The sequence below is a fragment of the Pyrus communis genome, chromosome 4 (assembly GCF_963583255.1).
Source record: "Pyrus communis chromosome 4, drPyrComm1.1, whole genome shotgun sequence".
In the NCBI taxonomy this organism is placed as follows: domain Eukaryota; kingdom Viridiplantae; phylum Streptophyta; class Magnoliopsida; order Rosales; family Rosaceae; genus Pyrus; species Pyrus communis.
The window spans coordinates 7,504,819-7,527,174 of NC_084806.1; the positions used below are offsets into that span (position 1 = coordinate 7,504,819).

A 22,356-nucleotide genomic window follows, 5' to 3' on the forward strand; every position below is an offset into this window, starting at 1 on the left:
AGGTCCCCACACAACTATATGCAAAAACTCCAAGGGTTTTCAAGAAGTACTGGTTATAGACCCAAAAGAGAGTTTAGAACTCCTGACTAAAGCACAATTAGAGTAGAAAGACTTGGTTATACTAGTAGATACATGAATGCTAGATGTTGAAGTCAACTTATTTAACACTTCGACTGAGGGATATCCCAAGCGTTGGTGCCAAACATCCTGAGATGTAGTGATAGATGCAGCAAACATATGTTGATTTCCAATAAGAATGAGAGATGCAGTGAGGATAAAGTCATCCCTCACAAAGCCTTTAAAAAGCATCATTTCTGAAGAAATATCTTTACAGTAAAATGAGATGGATAAATGTGAATAGAGCACCAATTATCAATGGTAAACTGATTGGCAGAGAGTAAATCTTGTTTCAAATCAGGAACATGTAATACATTATTGAGATTAAACGTGTGAGCATATGTATGAATTGTAGAAGAACCATAATTTAGTATGGGCAAACATTTGCCGTCACCAATATAAACTTGTTCTGGACCAATATATGGCTCTAGATTTTGGAGATTGGCATATGAATTTGTCATGTGAAAACTGGCACCGGAATCAAGGAGCCAAGTAGGATAACCAAATTGAGAAGACTTGGCGCTGGCACACATAGCAGATTGAGAAGATTTGATGCCAAAATTAGGATTCATGCACTGAGGACATTGAATTGCTTCATGATTATATTCATGATAGAGTTGACAATAAATCCTTCTTCCATAGCAGCCTCCACTATTATAGGTTTGGCGTTGATTGTGTGGATGATTGTAATTCTGCGCTGATTGTTGGATCGATAAGTGGAGAAATTGCAATACATTCCACGAGATTGAAACTGCCTAGGGTTGGAAGAGTTGCGATCCATTCCACAACCTTGGTGTGAGTTGACATGGTTGAAATTCTGAGCAACAAATGCCTAAGGATTAGGGTTTGGCAATGGTGTAGGAAGAAGGTCAGCAGAAGATGATCTAGAGGTCGAATGAAAGGCCTAAAAAAAAGATGGAAATACTGATTTCTTTCAATTTGCCAAATGAATTTCTTTTCTCAGTAACAGTCCATGAAGCTCATCAATTGTTGTAGATCCAAGCCGAAATTGAATTGCATCGATGAAGGAGTCGAATTCAGGAAGAAGACCATAAAGAGTCATTGAAATCAACTCAGAATCCTTAACCGAAACACCAACATTTGCATGAGCATCATCAATATCTTTGATTTGCTGAAGATAAACTGTAGCAGGAGAATCACCTTTTGTAATATTGCGAAGTCGAGAACGAAGTTCATGAATATGCGATTGAGAAGTAGCTGCAAGACGCAATTCAAGTTCAGACCAAAGATCACGAGCAGATGTGACTCCAACGGTGTACAGAATCAACGATTCAGAGAGAGTAGAATTGATCCAGATGAGAATGTTTTGATCATTTTCAAACCAGGCGACATACTCTGGATTCAGTATGGTTATGCAATTTCCAGTAGAATCACAAAGAAACTTCGGTGGAGCAGCCATGGATCCATCAATAATTCCAATGAGATTGTATCGGTGGAAGATCGGACAAACAGAGCGCTCCAGGTAAGGTAATTTGTTGTAGTAAGCTTGATCGGAATAAGTGATCCAATATTCTGAATCGTGATGGATGAAATCGAAGAATTGCCAGATGAATTAGGGCACGGAACCTCAGTAGGAAGGAGATGAACCTGGGAACCAGAATCGGAGAACGAAGAAGGTTGAGTTGCCATAGCTAAGGTTTGAGAATGAAAGCAGAGGAAGCGAGGAAGCATGGGCATCGAGAGAAGGTCGTTAGACTGAGGCGGTTAATACCATAATGGGAAAAGTATTTTCCATTAATTGAAAAATAATAAGTTTACAGAGTGTATATATATATTCAACTTGCTGCACACACTTGTGCTAACAACAGATCCTAACCATCTAACTGACTATTGACAGTTGTAACAAATCTAACATATTACAATACAAGCTAAGTTTTATCTTCTACATTTTGATCCTTAATATTGTTGTTACCATTTTGTTTCAGTAATGTAATTGTGTCTTATATATTTCGTAACACTATTTGATTGGACGATGAAGATTAGTCTTCCGTAGAGTTGGATTGGTTAGCGACTCAGCGGATGAAAAGGCAAAATCTCTGTTAATACGGATTCGGGTATGGGAAAGCACGTGACTACATTGTGGGAAGAACGAGGACCCCTTTAATTTAAGATTAAGTTTTGATAATTCTATTGGCACACTAATATTTTCTTTCCACACTTTTTTTTTATTTTTTTAATTTTCGATCGTCGAATTGGATAAATTGACGAAGTTTAATGATAACAAATTACCGAGAGTGAGAGAACTAAAAACAATGTATGAATAACACTATCCTTAAGTTTTATATCCCTTTTTAATATATGAAAACAAATCTGCCAGAAAGTATTGCCAAAGAATGTTATTCACAATATACTAATAAGTACAAGTAAATATTGAAACATGAAAGTATATAAGTATTTTAGGAATCATGAGTCTCTATATTTAATTTTGTACATTTAGCTACATTTCAATCATTTTCATAATGCAATGAATTAAAACATGACTCATTAAAATTAATAGTTAGCTCTAATTCAACGTTGTTAAGTCTACATAAAATTAAAAATAATAAAAATTAAAAAATTAAAAAAAAAAAAAAAAAACTAGCAAAACCTAAGGCCTTCCTCACCGTCTGCATAAAAATCTAACATCTGTGTTTGAAATTATATGAAATTCAATGAGATAAAATTCTATGCGGATTTGGGATGCTAACTAAGTATTAAATTTGGATGGTGCTATCCACACACTTCTTTTTCCCTCTCACACACTTATCTTAATTTTTTGACATCTGATCATGTGAAAGAAAGAAGATCAATAGACAAAAATTAATAAGAGTGTGAGAAGTAAAATGGAGTGTGAGAATAACATTACCCTAAAATTTAGTCAAGCCTAATTATCAAAGTATGCAAAACATAAGTGTGCCAAATAGGAAAACTACTGAATGTTTAGCGAAAACAAAACTAAAACTGCTTTTTGTTCATAAAAATAAAAAAATAAAAAAACTAAAACTACTTTAGACAAATTAATTGCAAAAATATGTTTTTTATATGAATCATGTATGAATTATCGCTCTTATCAGTCACTGAATGCTTATAGTTGTTTAGAATGGTGGTATAATTAGACCATCTCTAATGGTATTTTTATATTGGATAATACTAAAAAGATAAAATTTATAAGTTAAATGATGTATCAGCATGGAAATAAGTATATCTATCAACGTTTAAGTAATAAATCAATCATCAACTTCTATATTCTTTAATTTTTAAAGTTTTATTTATAGTTTTTGTCTTTTTAACATTACTTTATTATATTTTATAGCTTTTAAGCATATTGAGAAATATTGTGGACATCACTCACGCATCAGTTACAATGTATTATTTATATATGAAAAATATTAGGGTACATCAATTCCTAGCATGATTCTCATTCCATTTGTAAGAATTTTAAGAATTCTTAAATTATGTCTGTTTATCGTATTATGTACAATCATTTTTCATCAAATATTATTTATATTTAATTTTTAAAAAAAATTTAAAATAATATTTGATCGCATAATTTAATGAACATAATACACAAATTTCTAAAATATTCCGAATAAATTTCTAAAATCTTCATAAAGAAGATTCGGATTCCATCAATTCATACTTTTTACCTTTTTATGATTAAAAAAAAAGAATAACGGCTGCTGATGTCACTGCTGACATCAGTTGTTGTGTTTTTTATTCCAAATCTGTGGAAAAATCAATGACGTTGCATGATTTAAGGTGGCATGCGCTACACCGAAACAGTGCAGACCATTCTCTCTCCAGCAAGAACACATAGGCAGACCCATTGAACAGTGTTGGGGTTGAATATTTTTTTGGAAAGGGTATCTCTTGAATCCATTTCACTAAATTCACAAAATCCACTCATCCGGATAATTAAAATTTGATTTAATGATTAAGGTTATTATAATTTTTAAAGGAGTCCCTATTTGTAGTTGTTTGATCAAATTTCAATAGTCCGGATCAGTAAACTTGGTGGAAGGAATCCAGAGAGGATCCCTTTCTTATTTTTTAGGTGGACGGACCAAAAGTCCACTTTAATAACACCGTTCCGTCCATGCTTGTTTTCAAACTCACACTTCTTGATGACAAGTCAAAGGCCACACTTTTTGGTGACAAGTATTTTGGCTTGCACGGCCTGAAAACTTGGCTCTGATATTATGTTGAATTTTTCTAACAAGTTGACAGGCCTAGAACTCCACGTCACCAATACTATTCCTAACTTGATAATTACTACTTGATTAATTCATCAAATGTTAAATTTTATTATAAAAAAGCTCGATATTAATTAGAATAGATACATTATATTTAAACTCTCTCTACTTCCTCTCACCAATGCGGGGTAGTCAACAGTTGGCGCGAAGGATAAATTGTTTGCAGTGATAACACTTTAGCGTACTGGTTACATACTTACATATAAGTTTTTTTGTCAGTTAGTGTAAATGATTTTACAATAATCATGAATGACGATGAAGTGAGGCTTTGCGGCCTTCTCTTATGTCAGTCTGCGGTGGTCGGCATCCACCGCCGTCCTAGAATTTCCAGCAGCCTTCTCTTAAGTCAGTCTTTGGCGGTCGTCCTCCACCACCGTCCTAGAATTTCCAGCCCCATTGTCCTTAAGCAGCCACGTTGCAGTGCCACACCGTCCAACCGTCCAGGGAAAAGTTCATTTTGTTTGCTAAGTATTACCTTTTCGTTTTTAATTTAAGAAGATAATTTTGATTACATTTTTTTTTTTTTGTGAAGATGCTCAATTTTACCCGTTCATTTAAAGTTTTATATGAAAGTTCCTGACATTTTTATGTATGTAGAATATCGACACGTGCTTATGTTATCAGATCGAACATCTGAGTGCAATTATGACAAACATGTATATATGTAAGCACTTGGTATTGTTTGCAGGAATGGTCATTTGCATGTAAACATTGTTTTGTGTTTCATTGAAGACTCGCTATACATCTTTTTCACTATAAAAAGGAGAAAGAAAGAGTGCACAAATGAATGCTCCATCAAAGTCTCCATCTTCATTAGAAAGAGTGCATGCCCAAGGTTCGGTTGCGTCTTACGAGAAGTACTTTGTACGCATCGTGAGTAACCTTGATATCAAAAAGCTTGGTTCTCTCATTCTCGCTGCCACTATCCAAAACCAATTTATACACACCCATAAATATCAAAGTAATTTGATTTATGGATTAATATGTCCTTTGGTGTATATATGCGTACATGTACTTAACATCTATTAATATACATTTTCAAAAAGAATTATATTGTTATATTGATTTTTTATTCAATCAAAATTTTGAAAAAAAATCCATATTTTTTGTTGGCCCTTTTTTTTTTATTTTTTTTATAGCTCATTAGATGTGAGATTTTAAATACCATAAAATCTCAAGTTTTATTCTTGACATGAAAATATATTAATATTAATATGATGAGGTGTACAAAGTTAAAGAACTTTGATCAAAAATTTAAAACGATTAAGGTTTTAATCAATAAGTGTTAGTGGCGAGGGACCACATCAAAAGTCTTCCTTTTAGAGTTGATCATAATTTGTCATCCAAAGCAAGGATTTTCCTCCTTGCTCAATAATAAACAACGACGAGAGGTACACAATTCCTAATGACGATGGTCATATATAGGTAAGGGCCTGTCTTGAAACGCTGGAGGGCCAAAAAAAGTTAAAAACAACACATAGAAATCTCAAACCAGTATGATTACGTATGAGACACAGACCACCTTATATTCATTGGGTGCATTCAAAAGGATTTGCCCAAAATTTATCATCATTCTTATGGGGAATATAATTGTTATTGAAGAACATGTTATATATATATATATATATATATATATATATATATATATATCTTACCAAATTTCAAAATTGAACAAGATTTGTCCAGCGATCATGTCCTAGTACTGACGAGGTTCTGAAAGCAGAGAAGACTCACTTGTGAGTGAAGAAAATCTAGTTGGGGGTGAATTTGGTGATCTTTAATTGCCGAAGACATGACTGTAGGCGACAAAGCAAATCTTGATAGGCCGCAAGCAACCAAGGTGGGAATAAAAAGACCTGATTGACCATACAAGCAAGTTTACACGGCAAGAAGAAGCTTATACCTAAGCTGGCCTGTAAATGTCCATAAGATATATGCTTGACACGTCAAGGCTCCAGGCACTGTATTTTTCTTCTTATTCCATGGCAAAAAGGACATCCAGAAAGATGAAAAGACGAAATTGTGTTCAGAAAAATAAAATGGAATTTTAGGGTTCTTTTATTGAGAAAGCTTGGTATATATATATATTTAGCTAGTGTTCAAGCTTTTAAGCGTTGAAATCCCGAAGAACTTCGAAGAATTCGAATCATATATATATATATATATGTGTGTGAGTGTGACACTTATACAAGTCAAAAGAAGTTATCATACCTCACAGCCAATCACAATATTACACATACCCCTTGGACGCAACCCCAAAATTGAAAAGATTAAGGGGCCACTGAGACGTGCTTTTCATGCTTTGGTGCAAAGACATGGACTCGTTGATTTCTCGTGGGGTGGACATCTGGTACTGTGGCTTTCGGTTGACACTAAATGTCGGAATTTGCATTGGACCAAGACGAATAGATATATATGCTTATATTATATCATAACTGATGAGGGAAGAAAGGTCCTACATGAGGATAAAGAGCCGTGTTTTGTAGCCAAGGATGACTTGCCTGCAACCTCCCAAAGGCCTCTGAAAAATTTATATGTACTGTGAGAGATATGCTTGGTTAGCTTAGCTAGTGTTAGCTAAGCTAGCTAGCTAGTTTGCTAGGGTTTAAGAATCCTTGTGTGGTATACAGGCAGTCTCCTTGGCTATCGAGACAGGTTCTTTTCTCTCATGCTGGGCCTCTTCTTCCATGGGTCTCATGCCATTTTCTACCAGGATAAGAACTTCTTAAGGAATTCTCAAGGAAGAAGAAGGTACATAATTTGATTGTTTTCCTAATATTTGTTGTAACAATTAATTAGCATTTTTGTTGATTTATCGAAGACTAATGCAGGACAACCTTACGCTTTTAGTTGGTTAACTTTTTGCGTGTAATAGTCAGTTAAATCGTATAGATTTGTTGCAATCCTAAAGCCACGCGTGAATGAGAGCATGGGTTGCTGTAGTCTGCAACTCGACCTTTCCTTGTATTTTTCATACGGAATTTGCTTAATTAAATTCTTGTTTTGCTTGTGGTGACTTATGGATCCTAATGTTCGAGATCTTTTGGTCAACAGCAGCAATGTGGTATCCGATATATGCTTTATGTTGCAATGTTGCATAGATTATAGATTAGATGTGGTATATAAAACTAAATTTTTGAGAAATCGTCAGAATTGTGTTCTACTTCGGTTGTGTTTCGTGTTTCCTTCGGTTGGAGGAGTTTGAAAGAAAGGATTTGAATATGATCAAAGGTCTAAATTATCTATACAAAGGAATGAGAAAACTTGGAAAACATTGTGTTCAATGTATTTGAAAGGGTGGTGATATCCACACACCTTTTTTTGCTTCCCACATACTCCTGGTTAATTTTTATTTGATTTTCTTCAATTCATTTGATTTAACAACCAAAAATTAAAAAAAAAATGTATGAGAAATGTGAAAAGAGGAGTGTGAATAGCACCAGCCTATTTGAAAAAATATGATGGCCAAACAATCCAACTTGTGGAACATACTACAACGGCACAACCCTAGGTAGCGAAGAGTCGACATGGAGGCATCCAACCTTCTCGTTAATGTGAGTTTTTGGAGAGATCAGCTTGCTATCCTATAGAAACTTTCGTCATTGCTTTACGGGTGGGTCTTGTAGTAAATTCGAGAGCATTTGAAATCCATTTATTTTCTCTTTATATACGAATTGTAATGATACACAAAATTTTATCTTTTTTTTAGAACTTTGGCAATACGATGGCAATTTATTGATATGAAAAAGAAAAAAAAAATTGACATAATCAGGCTAGACATAAACTTTACTCCTCATATGGTAGAAAGCAAAATACAAGAAAAAAGAGGAAAGACATACATCTTACCCCTCTTGAAAAAGAAAATACAAGAAAAGGAGGGAGCATAAATCCTACCCCTTTTGAAAAAGAAAATACAAGAAAAAGAGGGGGACATAGGACCAAACCCCTCTAAAATAAAACCTAAAACGTAAGAACTTGTAAGACAGGCGGCAAAACAAAAGGAAACTCCAAAATGATTAGGTAAAAAAGAAAATCATACATCAAGAAGGGTAGATAAACATGTAGGCTAGCATGCCCAAGAAATATGAATGTAGAAACGGAAGAATCTCTACAGGAGGAGCAACATGCAAAACAAGTGAAGATGAGACAAGCCATAAATTGACTAATTTGTCAGTAGCTGTATTCCTGTCATGAAATGTATGACAGTAACAGAATACCATATGCCCTAAAATGGTTATTTGAAGTTTGAGGTGTGACACAACTCTCCTAGGGCTGCTGTAATCTTTTGCTAAATTTTAGGGTCTCATTTCAATTAAATTTTTAATTACCGAATCGGTAAAACCATTCCAATTATGACTTGCTCATGAAAAACTTAATTAGATTAAGATTCTTAAGATTTATTTGGTTTAAATTCAATAATGATTTGAGCATTTGATTCTCAAGATTATCCTAAATGGTTTAGAAGAAGAGTTAAAAATTGAATTTTAATTTGGATCCCTATCTTGTAGAAAACCTATCCCTACAAGAAAACCTACTTAATTTGCTCAACTCTCAAACGAGTTCATGCAAGTTCAAGGTGTAAACAATCATACTACTAAAGCATTCAAGTTCATGTGTATCAATCAAAGTTCGATGTTAAAAGATGTTTAAAAATCATGTTTTGGTGAATTTAGAGGATTTCATAATGTATTGTAGGCCGTAACAAATTCAGTCTCTCCCCTTGCAATTTTGAAGAAATTGACTAAAAATTCACATGAAGTTTATGAAAGTCCATTAGAACTCCATCATAAGATGTCAAGGGCCTTCAACAACGCCCATGGGCTAGCGTTCGTCTGGTCTCAAAGAACTCTTCGTTTCAAAAATTTTGGTTTGAGATAAATATAAACGAATAAGCTTTGAGTATTAAGAACTTATGCAAGGTGCTTGTAACTCAATTAAGTAAGAGCATTCATTCTTGCATTCCAAGTCCTGAGTTTGATTTGCGCCTCTCCAATATCATTTGTATAAAAGTTAAGAAAATTAGTAAGATAGAGAATTCCCACCGTTTTCAGTAACTGGGACTCAAAACTCTCTAGTCCTACCCAACTTCTCAACTTTCACATCATTCTTCGTTTTAGGCTTAGTTTCACACCTGACACTGTCGATTTGAGATTTTGAGATACCGAAGCAAGGTTCAAACCCTAAGCTAATACACACATTTCCTTTGGTTTAAGCACCTACACTGCAAGTCTGCGAGTACAATCCCTTTTCTCATGCCGTTCTCCGATGAACATATGAAAAGCAAGTTCCAATGATAGCAACTTGAATCACAACTGATGTACATTCCGATCTCATGCCATAACAAGACATCTGTTTTGATAATTGACTAAATTTTGACACAAGGTACTGCATAATTTGATAATATAGCTTATACTGCAGTTGTAATCATCAGAACGAGGCAGGAAGTTTCACATAATCCAGCATCCCAATTGCATCTAATGTGAACTAACCAGTGCTCATGATGATTGCAATATTGCTTTTCAAGGAATGCTACTTTCAAACATTCCTATAGTTCCTAACCATTTCAAAAATTAGCACCGTCGCGGTTGAACAAGAAGTGCAACATAACCCTGCCGAGAACTAGACCCTAAACACTAGACCTCCGAGGACTGGTTCGGAACCTTATTGATGAACCTAGCATGTCCCTCAAACAACTCACAACTCCCATAAAAACATTTGCAACACAACAGCATGCACGTACAAAATTAGCAAAAGCATTTTATTAAAAGCTTGCACATATTTAAAAATTACAGTCAAACTGCATTATTATGAAGCCAAGCCACCATTTTTCCAAACTCCATATAGATGCCATAGCCAAATAGTAGTTCAATGCAGCATCTTAAAACTATATTTATCTACTAACACATCTTTAAAGGTATACGGGGTTCAAAGAAGCAGAGAAGAAGCCGCATACAAAGTGTGAAATACAGATCATCATGCAGGCAGTGCAAAGCTGTGCTCTGTCCAGTGTGGAGGATCCGCAACAATGCAAATATCCGACTTCTCAAAATCAGCAACCTACAATACAACCCATGTCAAATTTCTAAGCAAAAATGAGAAAAAGCAACATAAAAAATTTGAGAGTGCACAGCACAGAGCACTCATAGGAGGGTTTTCAACCGTGTTTGGTAGAAAAATTGAAAGTGCTTATGGGTCATAGAAGTGTTTTCAGAAGAAGCACCGCACTCTTCCAGAAAGCACTTGAACTTTTCCAGAAAGCACTTGAACATTCAATAAAAATTTCGATGTGTTTCTAATAAAAGCCCATCCAGCAGAAGTCCTAATGAGCAAAAAATCTAACATGTTTCTAATAAAAGCACGTCTAGCAAAAGTGATTGCTACCGAATTAGCCCCAAATGTGTCCTGAATAGAAAGAGTTGTCTTACCTTCTCTTGGCAACTGGGACAGTAATGATACTTATGCCAGAGGCAGTCACAGGAAGGCATAAGAAAGCAACATCCAAGCATCATTGGCATCATACAAGCCACCACAGATGCCATACTCGGCTTTGATCTGTCGATTCATTCAACACCAATAAACATCAACCAAACATATCTCAAGTTTCAAACTTTGAATAATCAAGAACACAAAATCAAACCCAAAATCCCAATTGCTCAAAAGGATCAAATTTTGTTATTTACCTGACTTGGGTGAGTCCGGTATCGCCACAGTAAGAGCAGTTGAAGGGAGCGGGAGTGTCTCTGTAAAAGGTCTGGTGGAGAGGGACGCCCTTAGGGTCGCCGTAGACGGCGTTTGGCGGGATCATTCCGGCCTGGTGCGGATTCTGCAACGTGTAGACTGGAACTCCCATCACCGGTTCGTCCACCTTCGACATCTCTGCCTTTGTTCGTGACTTATGAGTGCGATGAAATCCCGCGATCTTGTGGTCTGGTCTGGTGATTGGAATCGGAATTGGCTGATCTTACAAGAGAAGCGATTCGAGGGAAAGCTGTGATGAGCAGATGGAAATTCGGTTTTCTTGTGGTGACTAGAATGTCCTTGGGCTCTATCTATCAATGGGATCCAGGATCCATTGACCTATATATCTTCTAGAGAGAGTAGTGACTAATCAGACCCGCGGCCCAAACCCCCCAACAATGAACTTTCCAAGTTTTCTTGCATTAATTGCCTCTCTTATCAAATCCCTTAATCATCTTGAATCAAATTCTTTAATTTACTTATTAGTTGTTGTAAGCCTATTTAACTGAGAACTTATAGAGAGGGAAAGAGGGGTGCCGGCAAGGAGAGAAAGAGAATTTGGTGAATTCTGAGATGTGTATTATCTTACTGTCATTTTGCCTATAAATCGCTTACCTTTTAGGTGTTACAACTAAATCATGACACTATCTAAAAGATATCATAGAATCTTATTAGGATTTACACAATTACATTCCTAACCTAATTAGGACAACAACACTCCCCCTTGAGTGTGTAAACACTCAAATAAATTGTCGCATTAGGTCTTCAGTGATAAGTAAGTTTAGTTGATGAAGTTATCGGCACAATGGGCGAATATGAGTCTCAAATTAACAAAAGGATGCATTGGTAGTAAAACTCACAAAATCTTGCTATGGTAAAACCCGATATGGGAATAAAACCTATAAACTAAGGAGAAACGTGAGAAGCATGCATAATGTCAAAACGAAACGTCTAAGGGATGAAAGTAGGACACGTCACAAGGGTCTAACCATCCCAATATGGGTGCTTTGTTAAAACCTAGTAAGGTAGCAAACCCAGTTGGAAAAAATCCTTCTAATTGTAGGAAAAAAGGTACATTAAAATCGAGTAAATATACTTTTGGATATTTTTTGATAAAACTTCCAAAAATGAGAACTACATCAATTCATATCAGATAATTTAAGTATACATATTCCTTGGACGAGCTTTTGAAAAGTAGATTTTGGTTATGACTTCGTCAAGAGATCAGCAAGGTTGTCCTAAGAACATATTTGCTTGATTTCGTTTTGATACTTTTGTTGCTGACGTGAGAAGAAGAATTTCGATGCAATGTGCTTGGTGTTGTCTCATTTGATGTATCACTTCTTAATCTGGTCGATACATGTTGCTTTGTCTACATAAATCGTTGTAGGAATGTCAACGACTAAAGAAAAATCTTCAGTGTTTCGAATATGTTCCAATACTACCCTCATCCAGAAGCGTTCATGAGTAGCTTCATACAGGGCAAGAATCTCAGCATGGTTTGAAGAAGTTGCAACTAAGGTTTGCTTGATAGACCTCCAAGATATTACAGTGTCTCTAACGGCAAAGACATAACCCGTTTGAGGGTGTGGCTTATGCGAGTTAGATAAGTAACCTACACAACGTAACCAACACGACGATAATCAACCAGAGGACCATAAGGGCGGCGGTTCCTCTCAAGGATTTGTATAGGTAGAACACGCCCAATATGTCGTACCTTTAAGGTAGCAGAAGATGTCTTTAACACCAGTACAGTGTCTGCGTGTAGGCGTATTGCTATATCTTGGCAAAAGATTAACAGCAAAGGAGATATCCGGTCTAGTGCACTAAGGTAAGTACAATAAAGCACCAATTGCACTCAGGTATAGAACTTTGGGCTCCAAAACCTCCGTAATTTAGTATAACCTCATGCGTAGAACAGTTGAGTAAACGATGGTCGGATCCACATTTGGCTCATTACTTTGTGCCCATTTCCTTTTTTGGGGTTATGAATCATTTGAAGCAACTGGTCTGCCACACTTCAGGTTAGGAGCATATGATTGACTAGCCGCCAATGTCCCGGGCCACGCAACAGTTGGGTTGACCTCCATTCCCGAACGGCTCATCCTTCCCACACGATATTATGGTGTACGTTGGTATGTTTATCCTTGCAGGTGCATTTGCAGCAAGTATTATGATCTCGCCACCATTGTTAAATTGTTAAAAGTATCTAATATGCTCTGAGCAATGCTTTATAGATCTAGAATACGACGCACTTAAATTTCAGACTAGACAGTTTCGGGATCTAAATGAGACATAGTAAGGGGTAATCCATGACAATTTGAGGTATTCTTCAGGAATGATGGTATTCTTATCTCCCTCTAACGAAAGGAAGACTATCTCATCGAAATGAGAATCCACAAAGCGTGCGGTAAAGAGATCGTCTATCAATGGATCAGTAAGAACTAAATTTTTATTAGCCATAAGATTATATTACTTTAGATCCAAAGGCTTAAATATTTGACAAGTTAATAAAGCAAAACAAAAAAAGAGTTTTCTAATGGTTCATGGATTTTAAATTGGTTTTGTTTTATTAAGTTGTCAAATATTTTAAATCTTTAAATCTAAACTATTATAATCTTGTGGCTAACATGGATTTAGTCCTCACATGTCTTCATTTTGAGGATCTTAGGAGAGCATAACCATGATAAAGTGATGCATGAGATTTGGTGAGTCCTAGTTTTATTAAAAATGTGATAAAATGTGATGTAATACGCATATATAGTTTCTCAACGTTGGATTCAACCACAATCCCTAAACCCGCCAAAGGACTAAAAATAATCCATAATAATACAAATGTAGTCAGATGTAAATTGATTAAGAAAGCATATTTATAGAGAAGAGCAGTTTAGGTGCCGTGCAAGAAGCTTTATGGAGCTTCCCTTCCAATAAAACAAGGTTTGTTCCACAATATGTATATAAAAAAAAAACAGTATAGTGCGTGCGCACCCACCAACACCACCAGAAGAAGCAGCAGCAGCAGCGAGGGGCACGCCCATGGGCCAAGGCCACTAGCAGTCTAGCACTTGGGCATGTTCCCTTCACCCTCAAATAAAAATGATAAAAATAAAAAAACTCGTCGCTATATGTGCAGAGAATGAATTGGAAATCTCAATAAAACATAGTAACATACCATCATTATTCTATAATCTTCCTTTAGCTTTCATCGCAATTAACCTTAATTAATAACTTTTTTTTCACTCAATTAACTAGTTACGCTTACCATATTAAAATAATGTGATGTTGCAGCAGAGAGGGACTGCATGTGTTGTACATATTTAGCCGTTGTCTAGCTAAAGTTCTCACATGGTCAACACAACCAAACCCTATTTGACCGTATACGTACGTACCACATGCACATGCAGTATGACAATTGACACTCAGTTGTATCAATGATTTTGAAATAATAGTTCTTGTATACATGTGTATGTATATTGTTTGTTTTGTCCAATTCAGATGGAGCTGATTTTTTTTTTAGGGTTACGAAATTTTCTTCAATTTGACGCGTTTTATCATGAAAACTGTGAAGATATGTTCATCTTCTTGTTTAGAGAAATTTGAAATGAATTATGTAGATTTTTTTTAAAAGGATGAATTTGAAAAATGGATTGCGATGATATCCGTGATGGATTTCTGAATCTGCATACAAAAACAAAAGCTGTGGAACATCCCAAGGACTCCTTCGCTTGTCGCAGCAGCAGAGGGAATATTAATGGAGAGAGAGAGAGAGACGGGGTGAACTGCTGCTGCTGAGATGGTGTCAGGTACAGGAGGAGGAGGGAGGACTGGTAAAAGTTGAGTGAATAGATTCCTCAAAGAGGAAAAGTCCGAGTCATATTGGGTGTCGAAGTTCCCACCAGTAAGTGACCAGACTTACCTGGCAATATTGCCAACGGCCCCCCCAAAACCCATGAGCCTCATGAGCCATCACGTGAACTTGCATATACATCAACAGAAAACCCTAATCGCTATCTTGCACCAGTAATATTGCTGCCTTTCTTCCAACACCATACATGATGAAAATAATAATGTTTACACATTAATTTTCTCTGAAGGTCCACTCACCGACTCACGCTTCGGTTTATTTTTAAACTTCTGAATCAAATAAAACAAATAAGAATTAAGTTATATAATAAGCAGAGTGTATAAAAATAAGGAAATTTTAACGAAAATATCATGATACTGTTAACGCTAACATAAAATCACATTTTAGACTAAAAAGGCAATCATGATACTATTCATTTTACCCTTTATTTTGTCTTTATAGTTAAAACTCAAAGTTTTCAAGTATTTTTCATTAGTTTTCCTTAAAAATAAAACAATAATGTGCAGAAATTACTTCTAAACGTAATACACGTATACATACTTAATTAGTTTTAACAATATTTATTTATTTATTTATTAACATTTTTTTTAACAAGCAATGTTATTTACAGGGTGGGTTTAGCCTCACAATAAACTAGCAATAATGTGGTTCAGACTTATTTTTTACAAAAATTGAATCTAAAACATCTCACTTACACGTAAACAAATGAAAAATAATAGCAACCATTTTACCAAGCAGCATTTATTTATTAATATTAGCTTAGTTATATAGAGGAACAGGCTTGCAGCTCCCCCAATACATTCGCTCTGTCCTCTGATCTCTTACTTATATGCGAACTCGTCCTTTTGTTTGTGTCCACTATTTCACATTCTCATCAAATTTTCTACGAGTTTATTAAATAATTTGTCTTGAAATAAAATAATAAGCTGTTAATATTCTCTCTTTAAAAATGTTAAAGAAACTACATTTTTGTATTATATTAAAAGAAGAGTTGATATTTGAATCTTAATTTTATATTCCATTAAAAATAGAAAAATGGTAGAGAAATTATATTTTTATACCACATTGGTGTCTCACTTGATGTAGTAAATAATGTATACTTGACACGTGAATTAATAAATTCTTCTGATTGACTAATAATTGTATAAATCATTTGCAAGGTACACTATTGTATTATAAATATGTGATATCCCTCACGTTACAATTTGACTATCAATTCTCAAGTAATATATGTGGTCCTACACTCCTGAACTTATGATATTTACTGTTTATAATCCTTGATTAATTGAACACCATATGCCTAGGTTCGACTCTAACGTCTAAGTTCGAGTTCTGGTGTTAGTAACCTCCTTTTGGTGGGCGAACTGTAAATATGAAAAAAAAGGGATTGGGACCCTCTTTATAAGTCCGCAAAGAAACTTGTGGTATTTCCTAACTCTAAAATAGGGTAACATCCTCTACCCCTAAACTTGTTTTTGAAAAAGGATAGTGCTTTTGCTTTTTTATTCATGAAGGATTTCATGGTTTGGCTGTAATAGTCATGAATAATAAATCTAAATACTATGTTTTGACTTTAAATTCATAAACTTTACAAACTTTAGGGCGTGTATTCAATTGAGAATTTGAGAGATTTAAATGAATTTTATAAATCCATGAATTTTTATGGAGTTTAATTGATTTATAGGGATTTCATGCAAAATTTTGATTCAATTTTGTTGAAATCTCATGGAATGTGAGATTTGTGGATACTTAAAATACACTATGAAATCTCTCAAATTATCTCTAATTCCTCAACTTTTTCAAATTTTTTAAAACCAAATTCTAATTGAATGCACCTGGAATGTTATAAACTTTTTTAAGATCCTAATTAAATGCATCCAGATTTCTAAGGATTTTAATAAACTATCTTAAAATCCTGATTGAATACACATTGGATTTTAGAAAATTACTTAAAATCCTGTAAAATACATCTAGATTCATTAAAAGAAATAAAATCCTTCAAAATCTCAATTGAATAAACCTCCTTCATGTGTGAGACGAGACACCCACGGAATTGCTCTAGGGCAACTAGGATATATTGGACTTCAATCGCTGGCATATGTCATGAATACATTGTACATAAAATGATTTCTTAAGTCTAATTCATGGCCTCGTCCTAACATTGTTGATATTTATATGCACATAAATAATATATTTCATAACAGTCAACTTGTTTTTTTCGGGTCAATTACGTGTTCGTCTTCAAATCATATAAAAAGTGAAAAAAATATGTATATTTGTGTGAATTTAATACTTAATTGCGACTGAATTATTATAATAACGTTGTTGGAAAAGAGAAATTTCTTAAAGTGTTTCGTATTTAAACGGATACTCTATATGTTATAAGCTAAATAAAAAAAACAAAAAAAATATATCATTTTCTCTACTTATATACATTACTTAGTATCTAATTTATACAAATGCGAGTAAAATACATATTTGATGTTTAATTGCGACTGGTCTTTTAACAATTGCGTAGCTCGATAGTAGGTGAATGATTTTGTTAAAATATATGGGCGGTCCGCGCGTGGTCGGACGGGCTGCCAGAGCCACGTCCCACCGTTTCAAAACCCCACCTTCTTCTTCTTCCTTTTTTTCTTCTTTCCGGTTGCAGCAGAGAAAAACATAAACTGTTTAATTGTTAAAACAAAGTTCCGGCATCCAGTTTCGGTAATTGCGTTTTTACTTAGTTGTCTTTGCTTTTCTTAATTTAATTAAGCCTCCCGAGATAATTCCGTCAGCTTTACTTATTAGCTTTTTCAATAATATTAATTACGGAAGATTAAATAATCACACGCCTCGCTTGCTTGCGGATGTGAGATTTTCAACCAAGAAAGCAATCAGTGAGAAAATTAAAGATGAACCGACTAAAATACTCGCTATTTGTTAATTTCAATAAAAAATAATCACTTTGGTACGGTATATAGGGTTAAATTTTGGGGTTTTGAATTTGTTTGCTCGTTGAACAAGCACTTATTTTCATAAGATTTTTCACAGTCGTTTATGTGAGTTTTGATTTCTATATATACAAATCAGTTATTTTGAGCTTGATGGCCATGACACAATTGCCATAGTGGTGGGAGTTTTATAAGAGTCAATTATATCTATCATTTATGACTCCAATATAATCGGTCATTTATTGTATAAAAATCACACTCGTTAGTTTAATATATTGAAATCAGTCTCATCTAACTAAAATTTTACACGTCAACAATTACAATTAAATCGGCACACAGCGTCATGCCAATAAAACAAAGAATTTAACAAAACATTTCATAGTTTTTATATGACATGTAAAACTATCTTCCACGCGTGTTATGTAAGTCTCGTCGTTTCATTGAAATCTCTCCACACTGTGAAACGAAGTTCTCTAGCCGGGTCCCACCTGGTACTCCCTAACAGATTCCCACGCGCATTTACAGGGCGTGAACTCCATCATTATTATTCCCAACTCCATCTATCTGTTTGTGACTGCCCCCCTTCCCCCTGTTATATTTCCCTTTCCAAAATCACACCTAATCTCTCTCTCCCTCTCTCTCTCTCTCTCTCTCTATTGTTTGTGACCGGTGATTTTGTTTTGATTGTTGAAGCTCATTTTTGCAATCATATCCTGGGATTTTGTTGCCGATTCAGATGACAGCTCCAAACATGGCGAAGATCGCCGCTTCCCTGGAGAGGTCTCTCCAAAATTGCTCCCTAAACAACCACAACCACCACCACCACAACCACAGCAGCAGCGGCGGCGGCAGCATCACAGTCGACGGCGAAGGACAAGGCTCGAGCTTCACTGACGGGGTATTGGCCGCCACGGGGATGCAGGGCAGGTCATCGTCTTCAACCTCATCAACCTCAGACGCCACTTTAGAGCTCAACTCCCATGTCTCCCTTCCATACCATTGGGAACAATGCCTCGATTTAAAGGTTGGTTTTTTCGTTTAAATTTTAATTTCTCTCTTTTTCCCTGTTGATTGTTGGAAGAAACACAATCCATTAATTAGTTAGTTTTTTTTTTTTCCATTTTTGAAGCTTCAATAAATGCAGTAAACACAGCAGATCTTGCAACTCCTTAAATGAAATTCCTTGTTGTATTTAATGCTTTATGCTCTCTGTAATTTCGTTCATTTTTACATTTAATGCTCCATGCCCTTTGTTATAAAATCTCAGAATCAAGAACTTTTCATACCAAAAATCCAGAGAAAGGGAATAAATGGTTTTTTTATTATTTTTTATTTTATCAAACTTTTACTTTAGGCGATAGGAAAAAGAGAAAAGCTTTACTGGGTTTGACCATCTCGTGTTGCAGCAATAAAAAGATATAAACTTTTTACTTTTCTGTGTTTAATCTTTTGTCAGATTTTCGTCTCCTCGTTATTTAGTACATTTTCTTCGAAGAGTAAAGGCAAAACTTTTTTCTGTTTGAATAATTGCATTGTCTCAAACAAGAAAAAAAGAATATGGGTTCAATCACATGTAGTCGCTTTCGAAATAAAATTTACGTATTGTGAATTAATTGCTTCAAAGAAAATAATTGTGTTCTTGAAGCGTTTTTATATAAAACTTATAGTTCTCGGGCGTTTGTTTTTAATATAAAAGTTTATTAATTATTTGCAGACAGGGGAGGTATACTACCTAAACTGGAGGAACGGGATGAAGGCGAAAGAAGATCCGAGGACAAGAGGAGAGTACAGTGGAGATTTCTACTACTCGGAAGAAGATGAAAACAGCTCGTATGACAGCGAAGAGTCTTCGATCGAGTCGTCGCCATCTTCGTGCAGATACGAGCAGCACCAGCAGCCGATAGAGAATCTCAACAGCAACAACAACAATAATAATAATGTGTTGGTAGTGGCTGGCTGCAAAGTCTGTCTCATGTATTTCATGGTCCCGAAACAGCTCGAGGACTGCCCCAAATGCTCCGGTCAACTTCTCCACTTCGATCGATCCGAAAATGGCTCCCCATGATCATCACCCGCTCACATTCATTTTCTTCTTAGTTTCTTAGTTAATTTTAATTTGTTTTTAATCATGTTTTGGCTTTTTTCACCTAGAACAAACCCTTTTGTGCTCTGAGAATATGAAACTACAGACAAATCACAAATGGGTTTTTAGTTTTTAGTATTTAGTAATTTTGTAGTTTAATTTGTTGATTGCTTAGCTCCTTTATTTTATTTTATTTTTGCTTGTTAATTATTTTGGAATATTGAGGGAGGCCATGGGAAGTGGAGGAAGAGAGGAGTCCTACAGTGCCAGCATAGCACCACAAACAAGGTCAATGGTACAATAGTTGGTAATGATTGCGACGTGTAGGTTTCCTTCTCTTTTATTCCATGAAAATGATGAATCCATGATGGTCCTCTCTTTTATTTTATGTTTATCTTCTCAATTTTCTATATTTTTTTCTCCGATTTATTCGTTAAATAATTTATTTTTGGTAAATTAATTCGTTATTATTAATCAAAGTACTCGTTAATTGTCATGCGAAGCTCCCAATATCTTTGAATTTTCCTTTTGGAAGAGGACAGGTACTAATCAATCGTACGCTTTTGTATTTGGTAATTTTTCTTTCTTATCGATTGATTTGATGTCAGTTTATCATACTAGATCAGGGTAGATTCATGAACATCCTGTTATGGTGTCAAATACAAGGGTTTTCTCCGACAAGGAGGTATTTCAGCGGCTAAATTGTGATTGTCAAATTTTAATCATGTAAATCTAATCGTTTCATACATTGGTGCTTATCATACACTGATGGATTATAAAATTATGGCAAAATTCGGTGCATGTTTGAATGTGGAGTGTTTGATAACATGCTGGATTAACAAAAATGTTAAACTTATAATATTTTTCATACCACATTTGTATCACCTCTCCAATACCATTTTATACTTGTAACGGCCAAAATAAAGTTGGTCATACAAAACAATATTTGTCCACACCCCACATCCAAATTCAAAGTTAAAATCTCTCCCTCTTTCCATTTTCCCTTACAACTCTTTAATTCGAATTATTGGTTAATGTTTTGTTTTCCAATTGAAGTAACAAACAACATGAGTAATAAGTATTTCTCTCTCTATATATAGATAGAAATAGTCTCTTTGCAAAGTAAAGATAAAACTGCGTACGATATACGTTCTTTCCCGACCTTCACAAAACAAAAAACCTTGTTAGTTTGGGATCACCCTATATATAGCCCAACAATTCCAAAGTTGTGGATTGAATTTGCACGCGTGAAAGTACCGGATGGGGCGGAGTGGAGTTCGACTTGGTGGCCAAGGTAGGTGGATAAAGCGATGGCATTGGCATGTAGCTCAAACCAAAAGCTTTTGGAGTTCTGGTGACCAAAAATCTCACAAATTAAAATAAAAGTCAAAATTTAGGCTGTCCAAAAAAATAAATTGTTAGCCTAACCAGCCACCATGCCTAAATGCCTATGCTGCCGATCGAGCTGTGTATGTTTAGGCTTTTTTTTTTTTTTTTGGAAAAAGCCTGTGTATGTTTAGTTTGGTCAACTGCTTGACACAGGAGAAAGAAAACCATGTAACCGTACTGTGGAAGAGATTAGGAGCACGGAAGACAAACCCTGTCGACATAAAATTCTCAGTCCCACAATATCTTTGCCTTTTCTTTTTTTTTTTTCACTGTCAAAAGATGACAACTTTGGGGGTCCCACTCTCCCAACTTCTCCATGATGTGTCCATTTGTCAATGATGTTTTAACTTTTAATTGACCCTGTAATCAACTCAATAATTCTTTAGTAGAAATAATTTGGGCCCTTTGACCTCCAAGCCATTTGAGTCATTCACTTTTTTCTGCCGTATGTTGTAAGTGTTGGTCGATGATTTGAGGGAAGGTGGTTTGTTCTTGTCATTGCGTCTTTATGTATTCCTACGTGACAACAACTATATTTCATCCACAAGATTGGACATATCATCCAACAAAAATGTTAGAGAGATATTCGTACATCTGTAGATTATATTCACACATCTCAAATTATTTCTTCCATATTCTTTTAATTTTTTTAATATTTTTCTATCAAGTGTTAGTGGTGTGTATAAAATATTAAAAAATTAAAAGGGTGTGGGAGAAGTAATTTGAGGTGTATGAATATAATTTCTCCTGTTTTTATCTCTGCATATCTAGACATTCTTAATTAATTTTATAGCTAACTACATTTTACATCTTTCATGTTTGGGATGATTTTAAAATGGGACATGAGGTTTCAATTTTCTCATACGGCTCCATTAGGTTTTGAAAATATTTGAATTTTCGTTGAATTGATAACCTAGTTATCATGAAAGCCGTTACTAGGTTGATATATAAGTCACATTTGCATCACATTGACTA

The 22,356-nt window shown here is 35.1% G+C and overlaps 2 protein-coding genes across 2 annotated transcripts; one reads left to right on the forward strand and one right to left on the reverse strand.

The window, feature by feature from the left end:
- Positions 1-10,107: 10,107 nt before the first annotated feature.
- LOC137731972 (GSH-induced LITAF domain protein-like) lies at positions 10,108-11,381 on the reverse strand. The gene is made up of 3 exons (XM_068471242.1): positions 11,051-11,381; positions 10,796-10,922; positions 10,108-10,427 (listed from the first exon to the last, which is right to left on the reverse strand). The coding sequence occupies exons 1-3, from the start codon at positions 11,242-11,244 to the stop codon at positions 10,344-10,346; spliced, it is 405 nt and encodes a 134-aa protein (XP_068327343.1). The 5' UTR covers positions 11,245-11,381; the 3' UTR covers positions 10,108-10,343.
- A 7,164-nt stretch (positions 11,382-18,545) lies between these two features.
- LOC137730461 (protein CURLY FLAG LEAF 1-like) lies at positions 18,546-20,371 on the forward strand. Its single transcript, XM_068469450.1, has 2 exons — positions 18,546-18,933; positions 19,624-20,371. The coding sequence occupies exons 1-2, from the start codon at positions 18,646-18,648 to the stop codon at positions 19,972-19,974; spliced, it is 639 nt and encodes a 212-aa protein (XP_068325551.1). The 5' UTR covers positions 18,546-18,645; the 3' UTR covers positions 19,975-20,371.
- The last annotated feature ends 1,985 nt before the right edge of the window (positions 20,372-22,356 follow it).

Excerpts from the sequence above, each read along its gene's own strand:
- LOC137731972 (XM_068471242.1), bottom strand. The coding sequence starts at position 11,244 with ATGTCGAAGGTGGACGAACCGGTGATGGGAGTTCCAGTCTACACGTTG. Across the intron at positions 10,923-11,050 it reads ACCGGACTCACCCAAGTCAG|ATCAAAGCCGAGTATGGCAT; the intron begins GTAAATAACAAA and ends ATGAATCGACAG. Across the intron at positions 10,428-10,795 it reads GTCCCAGTTGCCAAGAGAAG|GTTGCTGATTTTGAGAAGTC; the intron begins GTAAGACAACTC and ends GTTGTATTGTAG.
- LOC137730461 (XM_068469450.1), top strand. The coding sequence starts at position 18,646 with ATGACAGCTCCAAACATGGCGAAGATCGCCGCTTCCCTGGAGAGGTCT. Across the intron at positions 18,934-19,623 it reads AACAATGCCTCGATTTAAAG|ACAGGGGAGGTATACTACCT; the intron begins GTTGGTTTTTTC and ends AATTATTTGCAG.